Here is a 13,391-nt window from a genome sequence, read left to right on the forward strand (position 1 = left end):
TTTTATTTTTAATTATTTATTTATTTATTTTTACACTCCAAATTTTATTCCCCTTCCTGTCTTACCCTGTCCCCCTACAGTTCCACATCCCATACCTCCTCCCCCTATCCCCCATGCCTCACAAGGATGCCCCTACCCCACCAGACCTCCAAACTTCCTGGGGCCTCCAGTCTCTTGAGGATTAGGTGCATCTTCTCTGACTGAACACAGACCCAGGAGTCCTCTGCTGTATATGTGTTGGGGTCCTCATCTCAGCTGGTGTATGTTGTCTGGTTGGTGATCTAGTGTCTGAGAGATCTCGGGGGTCCAGGTTAATTGAGACTGCTGGTCCTCCTACAGGGTTGCCCTCCTCCTCCTCAGCTTCCTCCAGCTTTTCCCTAATTCAACCAGAGGGGTCAGCAGCTTCTGTTCATTGATTGGGTGCACATATCTGCATCTGACTCTTTCAGCTGCTTGTTAGGTCTTTTGGAGGACAGTCATGATAGGTCCCTTTCTGTGAGCACTCTATAGCCTCAGTAATGGTGTCAGGTCTTGGGGCCTCCCCTTAGTCTGTCACTTTCAAATTTAGCCTCATAAGTCTCAGGGCTTGCTTAAAATATAAGCTCTGTGCCACAGTTTAAAATGAATGTCATTAGTCCAGTTTCCAGTGTTGTTCTCACTCCTATCACTTCCCCAACAGTCTTCCTATCCCCTCCTTATCAGCATTCTGGGCATTTGCATTCACAACAGAATCTCTGGCTAAATTATGGCCCAAGTACCTAGGACCTCTATGGGGCTTTTTTGAAATGTTCATAGACCAATTCTTAAAAGTTTCTACATGGTCAGGTTAGCTACAGATCTGACCCTGCTTCTCTCCTACCAAGTACTTTTTTTATTACTTAAACTTTCATCTCCTGACAAATACCTGAGGGAAACAACTTGAAAGGCAAAAGTTATTTATTCTGACTTACAGTTCCAGTTCATCTTCTTAGGAAGGGTGTGTCAAAGCAGAGCAGGTCACAACATGGTGCCAAGGAAACTGGAAAAAAAATGCCTACACTGGCTAGCTTTTCCCCTTCTTGTTTGATCGGAGTCTCCGCCCTATGGGATGGTGCTGTTTACATTTATGGGAGGCCTCCCCTGCCAAGTAACATTGTGGAAATGTCCATACAGAGACAAGCAATGAGTCTTTTCCCAGTCCAATCAAGTCGAGAGTCAAGAGGCAGAGGCAGGTGGATCTCTGTAAGTTCAAGGCTAACCTGGTCTACACAGCAAGTTCCAGGACAGCCAGAGCTACATCGTGAGACCCTATCTCAGAAAAAAAGAAAAAATAAACATTAAAAAAAGAGAAGCATATATAATAAAAGCCGGACATTGAGACCCTTGAGTAGAGCCAAGAGTTTTAAAGGCTGTAGATACAGAGAAATTGCATTTTATGACCTTCTGAAGCAGCAACCTGTCAATCTCTCCCAGACTCGGGTTGGAATCCTACTGTAGATAAGCCTGAGGTCCAGATTTCTATCATCCTATGTACTATAACTTGTGAGCTAAGCAGTAGTGCAGGATGTTATGTGAAACCCCCTTTAGGAATAGTGAAACCACGACGATCCCCAGCCAAGGTCCAGAAATACATTTTCAGTCTGCAGTCGCCCCACATCAGCAAGATAGGAAGGAGCTCAGTGTTTAGCCACAGCCACTGCCGAGCTCTGGAAGTAGTGCTGGAGAGGTTTGACCATTGGGATGGTAGCAGTAAGGTTGTGTGCAGCTTGCTTCTGTGGGAGGAAAAGTGGTAGGAGTAGAGGATGAAAGGCAATGGAACAGTGTCTGTATATCCTTCCAAAAGAAGGAAGGTAATTGCCTGATTCCCCCGGCTTCCTGAAGGACAGGCCCTGCCGTGCATATTTGCATTATGAAACCCCATCTATGATCTTTGCAGGAAGCGGAAAATATGAGTAATCCAGGGACTTAGTACCTTTTGTCTTTTCCCTTTACCGCCACTCATGTTCAGGATCTTCCCAGGATTCTCAGGAAATGTAACACCCCTCAAGTTAGTCACCTTCGTCCTAGGAAACTACTGTGCTTTTAGAAGACTGCAGTTTTTCTTTTTGTTTAATAAAAACCCACTTTCTGACCACTAGATAGATCTTCATAACCCTGACAGGCGTTCTCTCAGGCTTTGACTTGTAAAAGATCGAGTGTAGGACAGGACAGAGGTGTAATATGATGGTTTGCAGTGACTTACTCCTGACTTACTCTGCACATTCGTTTATCCATCTCCTTGCAAATAACTAATAGATTGGTAAGATGGACTTCTCAATGAAGTCATCATCACTGAGACCACAGGATTACCCAGGCCCAGTCTCTCAGAACACAAAACAATTGCCTGAAGAAAAGATCCTTTCTTGATCAACAATAGCACTTTATGTGCAGTTTGCTGTGGAATAATACAGAAGTATTAATGAACTATTAATGATAATGGCCACAAAAAAATAGTGAGCAGAAGATCATCAGTGTGCTCTCAGCAGTCTACTTCTGTGTTTAACCAAAAGCCTAACCCTCCGCTTGGGAACGTTTCAGAGTAAATGAATTCAGCAGAAACTTGGGAGGGTTTTTTCCTTAGTCCAAACTATACTCCTGGTTTAGGGTTAACAGAGAAATAATGTCTTTGCAGTTCTTCATTCTACACCATGTAAAGCTATCTGTGACTAATCAACTGTTCTCTCTGGCTGCCACAAATAGTTTATTTTGTGGAAAGCTCAGTGGAGTCCTTCAGATTAAAGAATTTGTTACATTCAAACTTTTGAATCTTGCCAGCGGTTTTATTTTGTTTGCTTTTAACAGATGTAAAATCACATTGAGACCATTGTTGGTTTGTATTCTCTTGTGTTGGCATCTTCTGGGTACTTCTGTGGTGAGTTCTTTCTGTTGACTAAGACAGTAGACAATAGACCAACTGGACCATAAGTAGGAATCATTAATTAGACATGCACAATGGTTGGGTTTTCTTTTGGATTTCCTCAGAAGCAACAGCTCAGTAACTGGATGGTTTCTGAATTTAGAACCAATCCATTGTTTCTGTGAGGTAGTCAACACAAACAATTGCCTACAGAAAAGATTCCTTTTATTTAGGAGAAAAGAAGGTAAATAAAGAGTTTGAGCTATAAAGTCCATTCTTGATCAACAAGAACACTTTGTTTCACTCTGTTTACTGTGTTCTTATTTAAAAAAAGAAAAAGAAAAACTGCTGTAGGAGCAGTTAGCCAAAGTGGCTTAGCTCCTTTCTGTGGCTTTCCTCTCATGCTGAACATCAGCACTGTGGTTATTAACGCTGGCTACTAAGAACATCTCACATGCTTTTAGCATACAAGTACTATCAGTCCAGACCAGACAGCGCCTCAGAGTCCCCAGTGATTTTAAACAAGATGTTCCAGAAGGAATCCTGGCGCATGTGTTTTAGAGTTGCTGTTAGTTCCATGGGTCGGTTGGATTTTGTGTGGTTGGTTGGTTTGGCTTCGTTTCTGGGGGCGTTTCTTTTCTTGTTGTTAGAATTAGAGTTTTCCATTTTCCCTTAGGAGGAAAATGTTTCTATTTGTTCTTAAAGGCCATGTGTCCTTAAAAAAACGATCAAGTCCCCCCGTATGTCCCCACATAGATTTTTGCTGCTGGTAGACAAAACAATGCACTAAAGTGCTTTAATAATCCTTTCTTCAAAAGTCCGGCTGCGTATGACAGATTTTCTGCTGACAAAAGTGCATGATATATAAGTTTTCCCAAAGATCTATCATGCATGATATGACACCTCCCCCCAAAAAAAATCATTGCCAGGCATAAAAGTTTGCCCCATTTTCTTTTGTTAGATGTCTCCATGTAAGAGAAGATAGGGAGGGGATAAATAAATGGATTGGTGGATGCAGACTGAGCTATTGCTTTTAATTTCATAGAAATGCTATTAAGGGTCAGCTCTAACCTATGAACCACAACCACTGTACTTTGTGACTTTTTGTAGAATTTTGAAATAATGAAATCATTCCACTTACTGCTCTTAGGCACTGTTTTAAATATAAAGAAGACCAAATCAGCTTTTTCTTTGTTATGAACATTTAACAAATGTTGAAGTTCGTTTAAAAGGAGAGGAAAGGAAAAAAAAAAGGTTTAGCACGGATTTAAGCACAACCGTTGAGAGAGAAAAGTACTTAGCAAAGGGCAGTCTATAGGCAAGTGTGGGTTCCAGCTTCTCAGGAGCGCCCGGGTATGTTTTCTTTGGTCTTCCTAACAATACGGCATGGTTTGTGGCAGTGTACTTAAAAATATATTAGACTCACCTTCACTTCTTGTGATGATACAGTTGTAAATCCATGACTGTGGCTGGTGTCCCTGGAGCTAGCCATTTCAAATCCACTCACACCTAGTACTAAAAGCATCATGTGTTGAGTCCAGGACTCCTCGCGATGAGTTTAGTGTTTTTCAAGTAGGTGCTTCAGTGTGGTAAACAGACAGCCATGTGAGTTACTTATCACTGTGACTTGTGGCTGTAATCCTGGGCATAATAAAAATTTCAGCTAGGTTGTGGATTTAAAGACTGTGAAAGTTCTATTGAAAGCACATTCAAGATGTTATTTCTACTTTCGTGTCTCATGAAGTAGAATTGTTCTTAGATCTCAAACAGTGTCCCTAGAACATGAGACCTGCCAATGTCTGTTTAAAAGTAACAGTGCCCCTCCCCCTAAGAAGCAGCACTACTAAACCTTCTGAGGGTTGTTGAATCTAGGAGGAAAGGAACAGAAGAGGCCCAGCTTGGAAGTGGTTTTGGTCAGGACTGTTTTAGTTTGTCACATTTACAGGTCAGAATTAGTGTCAAGTTCTCAAACCCATATCCTCTCATTGCCTGCCCATCAACGTCCCGGATATGACCATCAGAGTTAAATAAAAGAAAGGATACATTTTGTAACTGTGATACTGAAATTAGTATTTCAGTATAATGTATCACAAATGTGGTAAATTACTATTTTCAAAGGATAAGGGAATCTCAGGAGCTTCTGGGAATAATAAAGTTTGATAGTTTTTTTATGTAAAAGCTATTAATACAGATACTATACATAGACAATGTAATAGCAGTAGGAACTTGTTGGACCCCAACTTAAAATGTAAAAATATAGTTCAATGATAGAGTGCTTGCCTAGACTGTATGAGGCTCTGTATTTGATCTCTGTCACCACAGGAAAGAAAGGAAGGAAGGAAAGGTGTGTAATGTTTTGATAGAGTGCTTCATCTGTCATTTTTAAAGAAATGCAGCTTCACAGTTAAAATTGAATTTGTTTCCCTATGTCAGTCTTCCTTCTTCCCTTCAAATAAGCATTTGGCTTATAATTCCCTCATATGAACAAAGTTTAGTTGTTTTGCATCTTACTTTGCAATTTGCTTTATTCTCCCCAATGTTCTATTGTAGAGAATTGAAATACTGAACACATAGATATAGATACTGGCATTTAGCTCCTCTGTGGTACTTTCTTACACACATCAAGCTGTTCTGCTTCTTAGGATATGGGATTATTTCCACTTTGTCTCAGACAGTGCCACAAGGGCATCCTTGGGTCCTTGTGTATGGCACTAGACTCAGTGGTAATTCATAAAGCTGGCATACACTGAGCCTCATTAGATGTTGTTAAACAACTTTCCAAAGTAATTGTGTTGATTTTAGGGGATGAGTTTCTTTGTTGCCATATCTTCACAGTACTTAAAATGAGGAATGTGGTTCTTTTTGGTTTTTTAGATATGGAAACCAAAGCTTGAGGAGAAGGAACTTATTCTGGGCTCATGGTGGTAATCAGAATTAGACCTAAATTAAGTTTGGTTTGCCTGCTGTGTGTTCTGTTTTCTTTTACTTGTTAGTAAGTTGATGCAGTAACTTTCAGATGTAGTCACGAAGGTTATGTCAGGGCATTTGGCTCAGACAGTGGGCTGTGGGTCTACACATACATAGACATTTGAATAGATAATCATGACCCACGCACTGCACTAGAGAGTACAAGATCCTCAGAACAGGAGGAAAACCTCAGAAAATCCCAGTGCTGACTGACTGCTAGTGGTCAGGAAGAGACCTGGGAAGCAAGCAGATATTACAGTAACAACTACTGCAGAAATGGGGAAGGCCTTCAGGATCCAGATATCTGGCAGGCCCCTTACAGCAGCAAGTTCCTCTTATGTGCAGTCCATACATGGGTCCGAGCCTCCAAGTCCAGGAACATCTTGACCTTGTGGGCTAGAACAAGGCCTGTGGTCCTCCCTGCAGCAGCGGTACCTAGTGCAGTGCTGTCTGATTTCCTGAGTGAGCCTTTCCCAGGAGACACACGCCTCACAGCTGTCCCCAAAGACAGAGCTCTTGCTTGTTTGTGCTTTGCCTCTGGCCTCTTGGCACAACCTGTTTTTATGACTTCATTGCAGCAGGAAGAGCTGATGACCTTTCTGGGGCACAGAGAGCGTGGTTTTGACATCATCGGCCCTTGGAGGCCACGGGAATGGAAAATTAAAAATACTCTGAGATAAAATGTGTCATTGGTAAATTTGAATCTGGTTTGTCTCAGGAAATCTCCCACATTCTCCCGAGTCAGGACTCCCAGGGGTGGTTTGAGAGAGTCGTAGTTAGTTATCTTTCTCACATGGCTTCTCACTCAGAGAGTTGGGTACAAAAGCTCAGAATATTTGAGACCTCGAGAAAGGCATGAGCTGGTAAATCTTTAGGTCCTTGTCCTGAAATTTTAACAACTCCTCTTAGTAGCTTGATAAGTTTTCTTATAATTTAAACATTTTTCATTATTTCTTTTATCTTTTGAGATAAAAGAAATGTGATGTCCTTCTTCACTTTCCAAACTCCTAACTCTTTGACATACCCTTCCTTTTTCAAATTCATGGCCTCTTTTCTTAATAATTGTTCTTAAAGATGTACTCACATGCATCGTGCATGCTTGTAAACATATAGGTACAGCCTGCTCAGTAATGTTACTTGTATGTATGCTTTCATGTTTGACCATTTGGTATTGGTTAACCAGGCAATATGCTCTTCCTTAGATCTCAGCATTCCTTAGTTACCTATAGCTCTTTTTTTGTAGAGTTGAACCCCTCTACATAAAATACATATTATTTTGTGTAGCTTATTTATTATTGTTGTCCTTTTTCAACTCATGTTGGTGAGATTTTTTTGAGTATATCTTCTGACATCCTAGGAGATACAATCTCATGACAAATTCCCTGATCTTCAGACTATTAGAATCTTTTCACCCCATCTTGGGCAGTGTTCCTTTGCCTTAGGTATGGGAGTTGTTTTGTAAATGTATCCATTGGAACTGAGCTCCACAACTCTGCATTTTGATTGGTTATAGTTTTCTGTAATGACCTCTGTCTCTTCCTCGATGAGGGTTAAGGACTGCACTAACCTAAAAGTGTAAAGGCAAATATTTAGAACATAGGGATTTTGCTAGTATAGCTAAGTGGTGGTTGTAGATTCTCCCCCAAGATCCGTGACTTCAAGAGCTGTAATTGGCTAGGTTTGCATCTTGGTGACTCCACATAGTGAACTGTTGGTTACTCCTACTGTCTGATTATCACACCATGCTGGGCACTGTGGTTCGTAGGCACCATAGCTTGGTAGGACTGTGGATGCTTTCTTCCTTTGTTTACATGGTTTTTTCTGATACCTCCTCCTGAGAGAGGAGAATTACAGGTTAGTTCAGCTCAAAGTTTTCTGGGCCCTGTAGACATAATATCTTGATTGAAGACATTTAAATTTTAGTTTTGATAGCCTCTCAGGTTTCCTGTCTAATAAATTCCTGACTTTTGATTAATCACAAATACATCTGCTTTCTAGTCAAGAACTATAAAATGTACTGTTGGTGTACTGTTTTGGGGTTTGGTTGGGGTTTTTTTTCCATATGTGTGTCTGTGTGTGTGTCATGTGTGGGTGTGGGTGTGGGTGTCAGTCTGTCACCTCCTTGTAGCAGTAGTGAGTATCAGAGTCCAGGGTCTATTAGTTTTCTTGTTGTGACCTTCCCTCTGCTTCCTTTCCAGGTTGTGGTGCTTTTGTCCACAAAGGCTGCAGAGAAAATTTAGCCTCCTGTGCAAAGGTCAAAATGAAGGTAAGATATTTCTAGCTATTAGAATACTCAAAATGCAGTGGTTTAAAAATACCAAAATCGGGGTTGGGGATTTAGCTCAGTGGTAGAGCGCTTGCCTAGCAAGTGCAAGGCCCTGGGTTCGGTCCCCAGCTCCGAAAAAAAGAAAAAAAAACAAAAAAAAACAAAATCAGTCGGCCCTGGTGATGCACTCTTTTAGTTGCAGCACTTGGGAGGCAGAGGCAGGCGGGTGTCTGCAAGGTCAGCCTGGCTACAGAGTGAGTTCCAGGACAGCCAGGCCTACCCAGATAAACCCTGCCTCAAGAAAGCAAAGCCCCCTCCCTCCCCAAAAAAGCAAAATACCCAGGTTAGAATTTAGACTGTAGTAGATTTTGTTTGTTTTAATCATTTGGTGACAGATTTGAAAACAAATTAATCTAAACATTAAAATGAACCATATTCGAGACTTTGAATAAAGAAGATACTAAACTAGAGATCCAATCTTATAATCCCAGCACTTGGGAGGCTGAGACAGGATCATTTCCTTGGTTTGATATTAGCCAATTTGTCAAAATGTTTTTTAGAACTTTCATATGTTAAACTTTTCTCTATGTTTCTGTTTAAATGATTGTCTTAACTAGCTCTGTAAGTGGATTGTGCTACTGGAATCTCTGGCTTCCCCATCTAGAAGCATGAGGACAACGGGTGGGAATCAGAGGCTTCTGATATGTGACAGGAGCGTGAGGGGTCTACTCCATGTAGAACCAAGCTCCCTGGTCTTTCCTCCAAAGGTCCAAAATAGATAGAGACGATAGATGCAAGAATGGGAGGTACCAGCATTGAGCCGTGTGAACGTGAAAGCAAGCCTTTGGGTACCCTGTGTGCCTGTCGGTGTTGTCAACCATACATAAACTGGGTTTCTTCTCAGAACTTCCGGTGTGTCTACACGGATGCCCATCAGTAACCACATTACTTAGTGCAGTGCTGTCAGTCTTGAGTGTTTATCTTAATCCTTCTCAAGATCTTACTCAAAGAAATGTGCTGCTATAACTCCTCCCCAAAAAGGATTTCCAATTCTGGAGTGGACTGAGAAGTTCACTTTTCTGAGGAGTTCCCAAATGACAGTGGTCGTCCTCAGACCTCATTCTGGGCCATGCTAGACTAGTATGAAAATAACTAACTTCTGTGTCAGGATCTTCCCAGCTCAGTAATGTATATTTTGACTCATGTTGTACTTTAAATTTTTAGTTTATGTAAAGACTTAAAGATTATACCATTTCAGTTTCTCTTTTCTCCCCCAAAACTGGAAGTTCCTACAACCCTCAGGTGACTAACGCTACCTGTCACCCAGCACTCCCAGTTCCCCTCATCCTAGTCTCCTTCCATTTTTCCATAGCGTTAGAATCTTCCATACCTTTCTGTCCTTTAGTCCTTTACTGATTTGTACCTTACCCCCACTGGAACATAAGCAGACAGACAGGAATCTTTGATCGAGTAATACAGTAGACTGAGTACCTAGGATAGTGTCCAGTATGTGGTACAGTCTTAAAAATTGAAAGACTAGATGGCAAAGAACAGTTCACGGCTATTCAGTGGCTGCTATTGAAATGATAAATGTATCCCAGATACCCACTCGTTCTTGCATCTCCTTACTGCTTTGTCACTCACAACTGTCTGAGCTCTCAACCTGTGGCGTTCAGTATCTGATAAGACTGAATGCACAGGGTTCTGTAGAACAATACCTACAAAGAGAATGGCATCTCTTTTGTATATCATTATAATCAATATGGAAGCATTCATTTTCAGTTGGATGTGATCTATTTCCTCTTAGTGATTTGTTTCAGAATAAGTTCATAATTTGTCAAAGTATTTTTGTGCTTGCTCTCACAAAATTTAACCAAAATTAGCATTCTACCTAAGGATGTAATACTTTACAAATGCTAGTCATCAAAGAAACAGAAATGAACAGGACACAGATGATTTTCTTTAATAACTGTCAGTACATTGGAGATAATGGACAGGTAATTTCTGTAAGTCAGAAAAGGCTCTACAGATGTCTTTGGCATCTGGAAATGGAAGAATGCTATGCCCATGCAGATGACCAAAACCATTCCTGGGATGGAGCTAAGGACACACCTAACCTCTTATCTGCAGCGTTTGGCGAGCCCAGAGGATGACAAGCTGGGCTGGCCACAACCCAGCACAGTGGTCTCTCTTTACTCCAGGCTTCTGGAGACTTGGTGGGGGATGGGTTTTCAGTATGCCCTGCATCTGTTTACCTTCTTTTCTCTTTAGCAGCCGAAGGGGAGCCTCCAGGCACACGATACATCATCGCTGCCCACAGTCATCATGAGAAACAAGTGTAAGTAGCTCAGCACACCTCTCAGAAGTGTACTCGGATGTTTTGTCCAGACCTGATGCTTTTGCTTGCTTGTCATTCTTAATGAGATTGTTGAGGCTAGGGCTAGCCTAAGCTACCTAGCAAGACCCTATACCTATTTTGTAGTGTATTAGGCCACTAGTTTATCCTGCCACATTCAGTGACCAATAACTTGAATTAAACCATCCAGTTCTCCTAGAAGGTACCTCTCATAGTGTGTGCATCAGCTGAAAAGTGGACTGGAGTTCATATGTGTGAGCAAGTTACTCCTGTGCAACTCAGTTCCTCTTCAGCACCAGAGAAAATGGTTGATTTTAGTATCTCATAGCAGTGTGACTCAAATGAGGTCTTACTCGTTAAACTTGTATCTAGCTCATGAAATTATATAAATGATTCTTTTGTTGTTCTCTTTCCCAGGGTTCTCAAATGTTATACAAAACTGAGTAAATTATATTTATCATTCACACTTTTAAACAAACTGTATGGGAGACTGGGAAAGTGGCTCAGGCAGGTAAAGGTATCTGCTGCTAAGCCTGGATACCTGAGTTCAATCCCTAGGAGCAGCATTGCAGAAGAGAACCAATGTCCACAAATCAATCAATCATTCTCTCTCCCTCTCTCTCTCTCTCTCCCTCTCTCTCTCTCTCTCTCTCTCTCTCTCTCTCTCTCTCTCTCTCTCTCTCACACACACACACACACACACACACACACGTACATACGTAATTTTTCATTTAAAACACTATTTTGGGTTGGATAAGAGAGCTAAGGAGATAAGAGTTTGCCTCCAAGCCTTGCAAAGTGAGTTTAGTCTCCTGACCCGTAGGATAGAGGAGAAAACCAGCTGCTCCGGTTGTCATCTGACTTTCACATGTGTGTGTGTACACATGCATACAGAATAAATTTTAAAATCTAAAAACAAACCAAAACTAATCTTTACCATCTTATGTAAGATTTTCCTTTAGGTTGACAGTATTTTTCCTACAGTCCCCATTCTCTTATTTTGGTGTATTTAATATTAATATTTAATACATAGCCTTCTGGTCTGCTGTGTCTATAGTCGTGTATATCTTTGAAAATTATCTGATTTTTACATTGCCACATTAAATTAGGACATTATACATTAAATGATGAATTACACTCATATTATTTCTTAACTCTTGTCATTTTTAGAGTTACTGTAAGCTGCTTTTTCACCTCTGCATGATATATTTCATGAGCATACGTTTTAATTATTTCTAACTACTACCATAAATAATACAGTGGTAATTATATATGAGTTGGCTTCATGGGAACCTGTGTGATACATTATCCAAAGCAGTGTTCTCATCATATAGCTGAAGAATTAATACACGTGCGGATTCTGAGACCTCCAACTAGACCACGAGTCAGACACTGTGGTAGAGCCCTGTGGCGTGTGTTTTAATAGATCTTCCAGGTGATGTTGATGCCCACTCAAGCCTGGAAGCACTACCTTGTGCCTTCTTTCTCTTCTATAGTTCCTGGCCAGCCTGTCTACCCACCAAGAGTGAATCTCCTTTAGCCATCTTAAGTCTGGTTCTCATCCATCCTTGTATGGAGACAGCTACTAGCCTGACACCCACTTCAGTCTGTCATCCACCTTCCTTGGACAGTTTTAGTCTTAAAATGCTTTTTATGCTATTACCAACTGTTTCAGAAACATGTTTTCTTTCTCATCAGATAAAATAACTTCTAAAAATATCTTTTACAAGCAAGGTCCTTTATGTGGATTGCCTCTGACCCTCTTAGATAACTTTATAATTTAACACTGATAATACTATATAGAGTATTGGGTTTTATTATGAGATTTCCATATAAATAATATACTTTAAGAACAGTCCCCCATTAGTGTTTCTGTTTTTAAAGAATTATGCATTTATCTTTTTTTAAAGATTTATTTATTGTATATCAGTACACTGTAACTGTCTTCAGACACACCAGAAGAGGGCATCAGATGCTGTTACAGATAGTTAGAAGTCACCATGTGGTTGCTGGGATTTGAACTCAGGACAGGCAGTGCTCTTAACCACTGAGCCATCTCTCCAGCCCCCCATTAGTGTTTCCTTTTTTTTTGTTTTCCAGAGCCGAGGACCAAACCCAGGGCCTTATGCTCTACCACTGAGCTAAATCCCCAACCCCCCATTAGTGTTTCTTATCTCCATCATTCCTCCTTGTTTTCACCTTCTTCATCCGTAATAGCCCCCATTTTACCTTCCACTCCCGCCTTTTTTTAATTTCATATATGTAAACATGTAAGTCTGATATTATAGAATTATCTTACTAAACATATGAATCCCAATCTGAGTCCTTTTCCTTCAAATAATATAATTTTATTTTTGGTTTTGGTTACATAAAATTCCATTATATCACATTTTCTTTTTCCATTTATCCAACAGACATTTCAAGCTAATTCCATAACCTAACTGTTGTGACTAGTGCTACAGTAAACAGTGGCATGCAGGCGTCCCTGTAGCACGCTTATTTTGATTCTTTTGGATACACATGCACAAGTGGTAGTCTGTTGAGACTTCATACTGCTGTGCATGATGGCTGACTTCCTGTCCACTGCATCCTCACCATTGTTTGTTGATTTTATTCTCTCAATAACAACCATTCTAACCAGGATGAGATGGAATGCCAGTATTATAGTGGTTAAGAGTAAATTTCTGGAGCTAGCAGACAGCTCAGTATGTAAAGTGCTTCTTGGACATTCATGAAGACCCAAATTTGGGTTTGGACATGGTGGCTTATGTATGTAATCCTAGGTCTGGGGAGTAGAAACAGGCAGATACCAGAGTTTGCTAGTCTTCCAGACTAGCCAAATGGAGAACTACAGGTTCTGAGATAAACACTCTCAAAAAAAAAAAAAAAATTTAGAGAAGCTACTGAGAAAGACATCACAACATGGC

The 13,391-nt window shown here is 40.7% G+C and overlaps 1 protein-coding gene across 51 annotated transcripts in view; it reads left to right on the plus strand.

Annotated features, from left to right (window-relative positions):
* Positions 1–13,391, plus strand: part of Akap13 (A-kinase anchoring protein 13) — a 305,582-nt gene that overhangs the window by 260,026 nt on the left and 32,165 nt on the right. For 42 of the 51 annotated variants that reach the window (XM_087655380.1, XM_087655383.1, XM_087655382.1 and 39 more), the window contains 2 exon segments: positions 8,041–8,108; positions 10,380–10,446. In XM_087655380.1, coding sequence (XP_087511506.1) covers positions 8,041–8,108; positions 10,380–10,446 — 135 coding nt within the window. 51 annotated transcript variants of the gene reach the window in all.

This window comes from Rattus norvegicus, chromosome 1 (genome assembly GCF_021556685.1).
Source record: "Rattus norvegicus strain SHRSP/BbbUtx chromosome 1, alternate assembly SHRSP_T2T, whole genome shotgun sequence".
NCBI classification, from domain to species: Eukaryota; Metazoa; Chordata; class Mammalia; order Rodentia; family Muridae; genus Rattus; species Rattus norvegicus.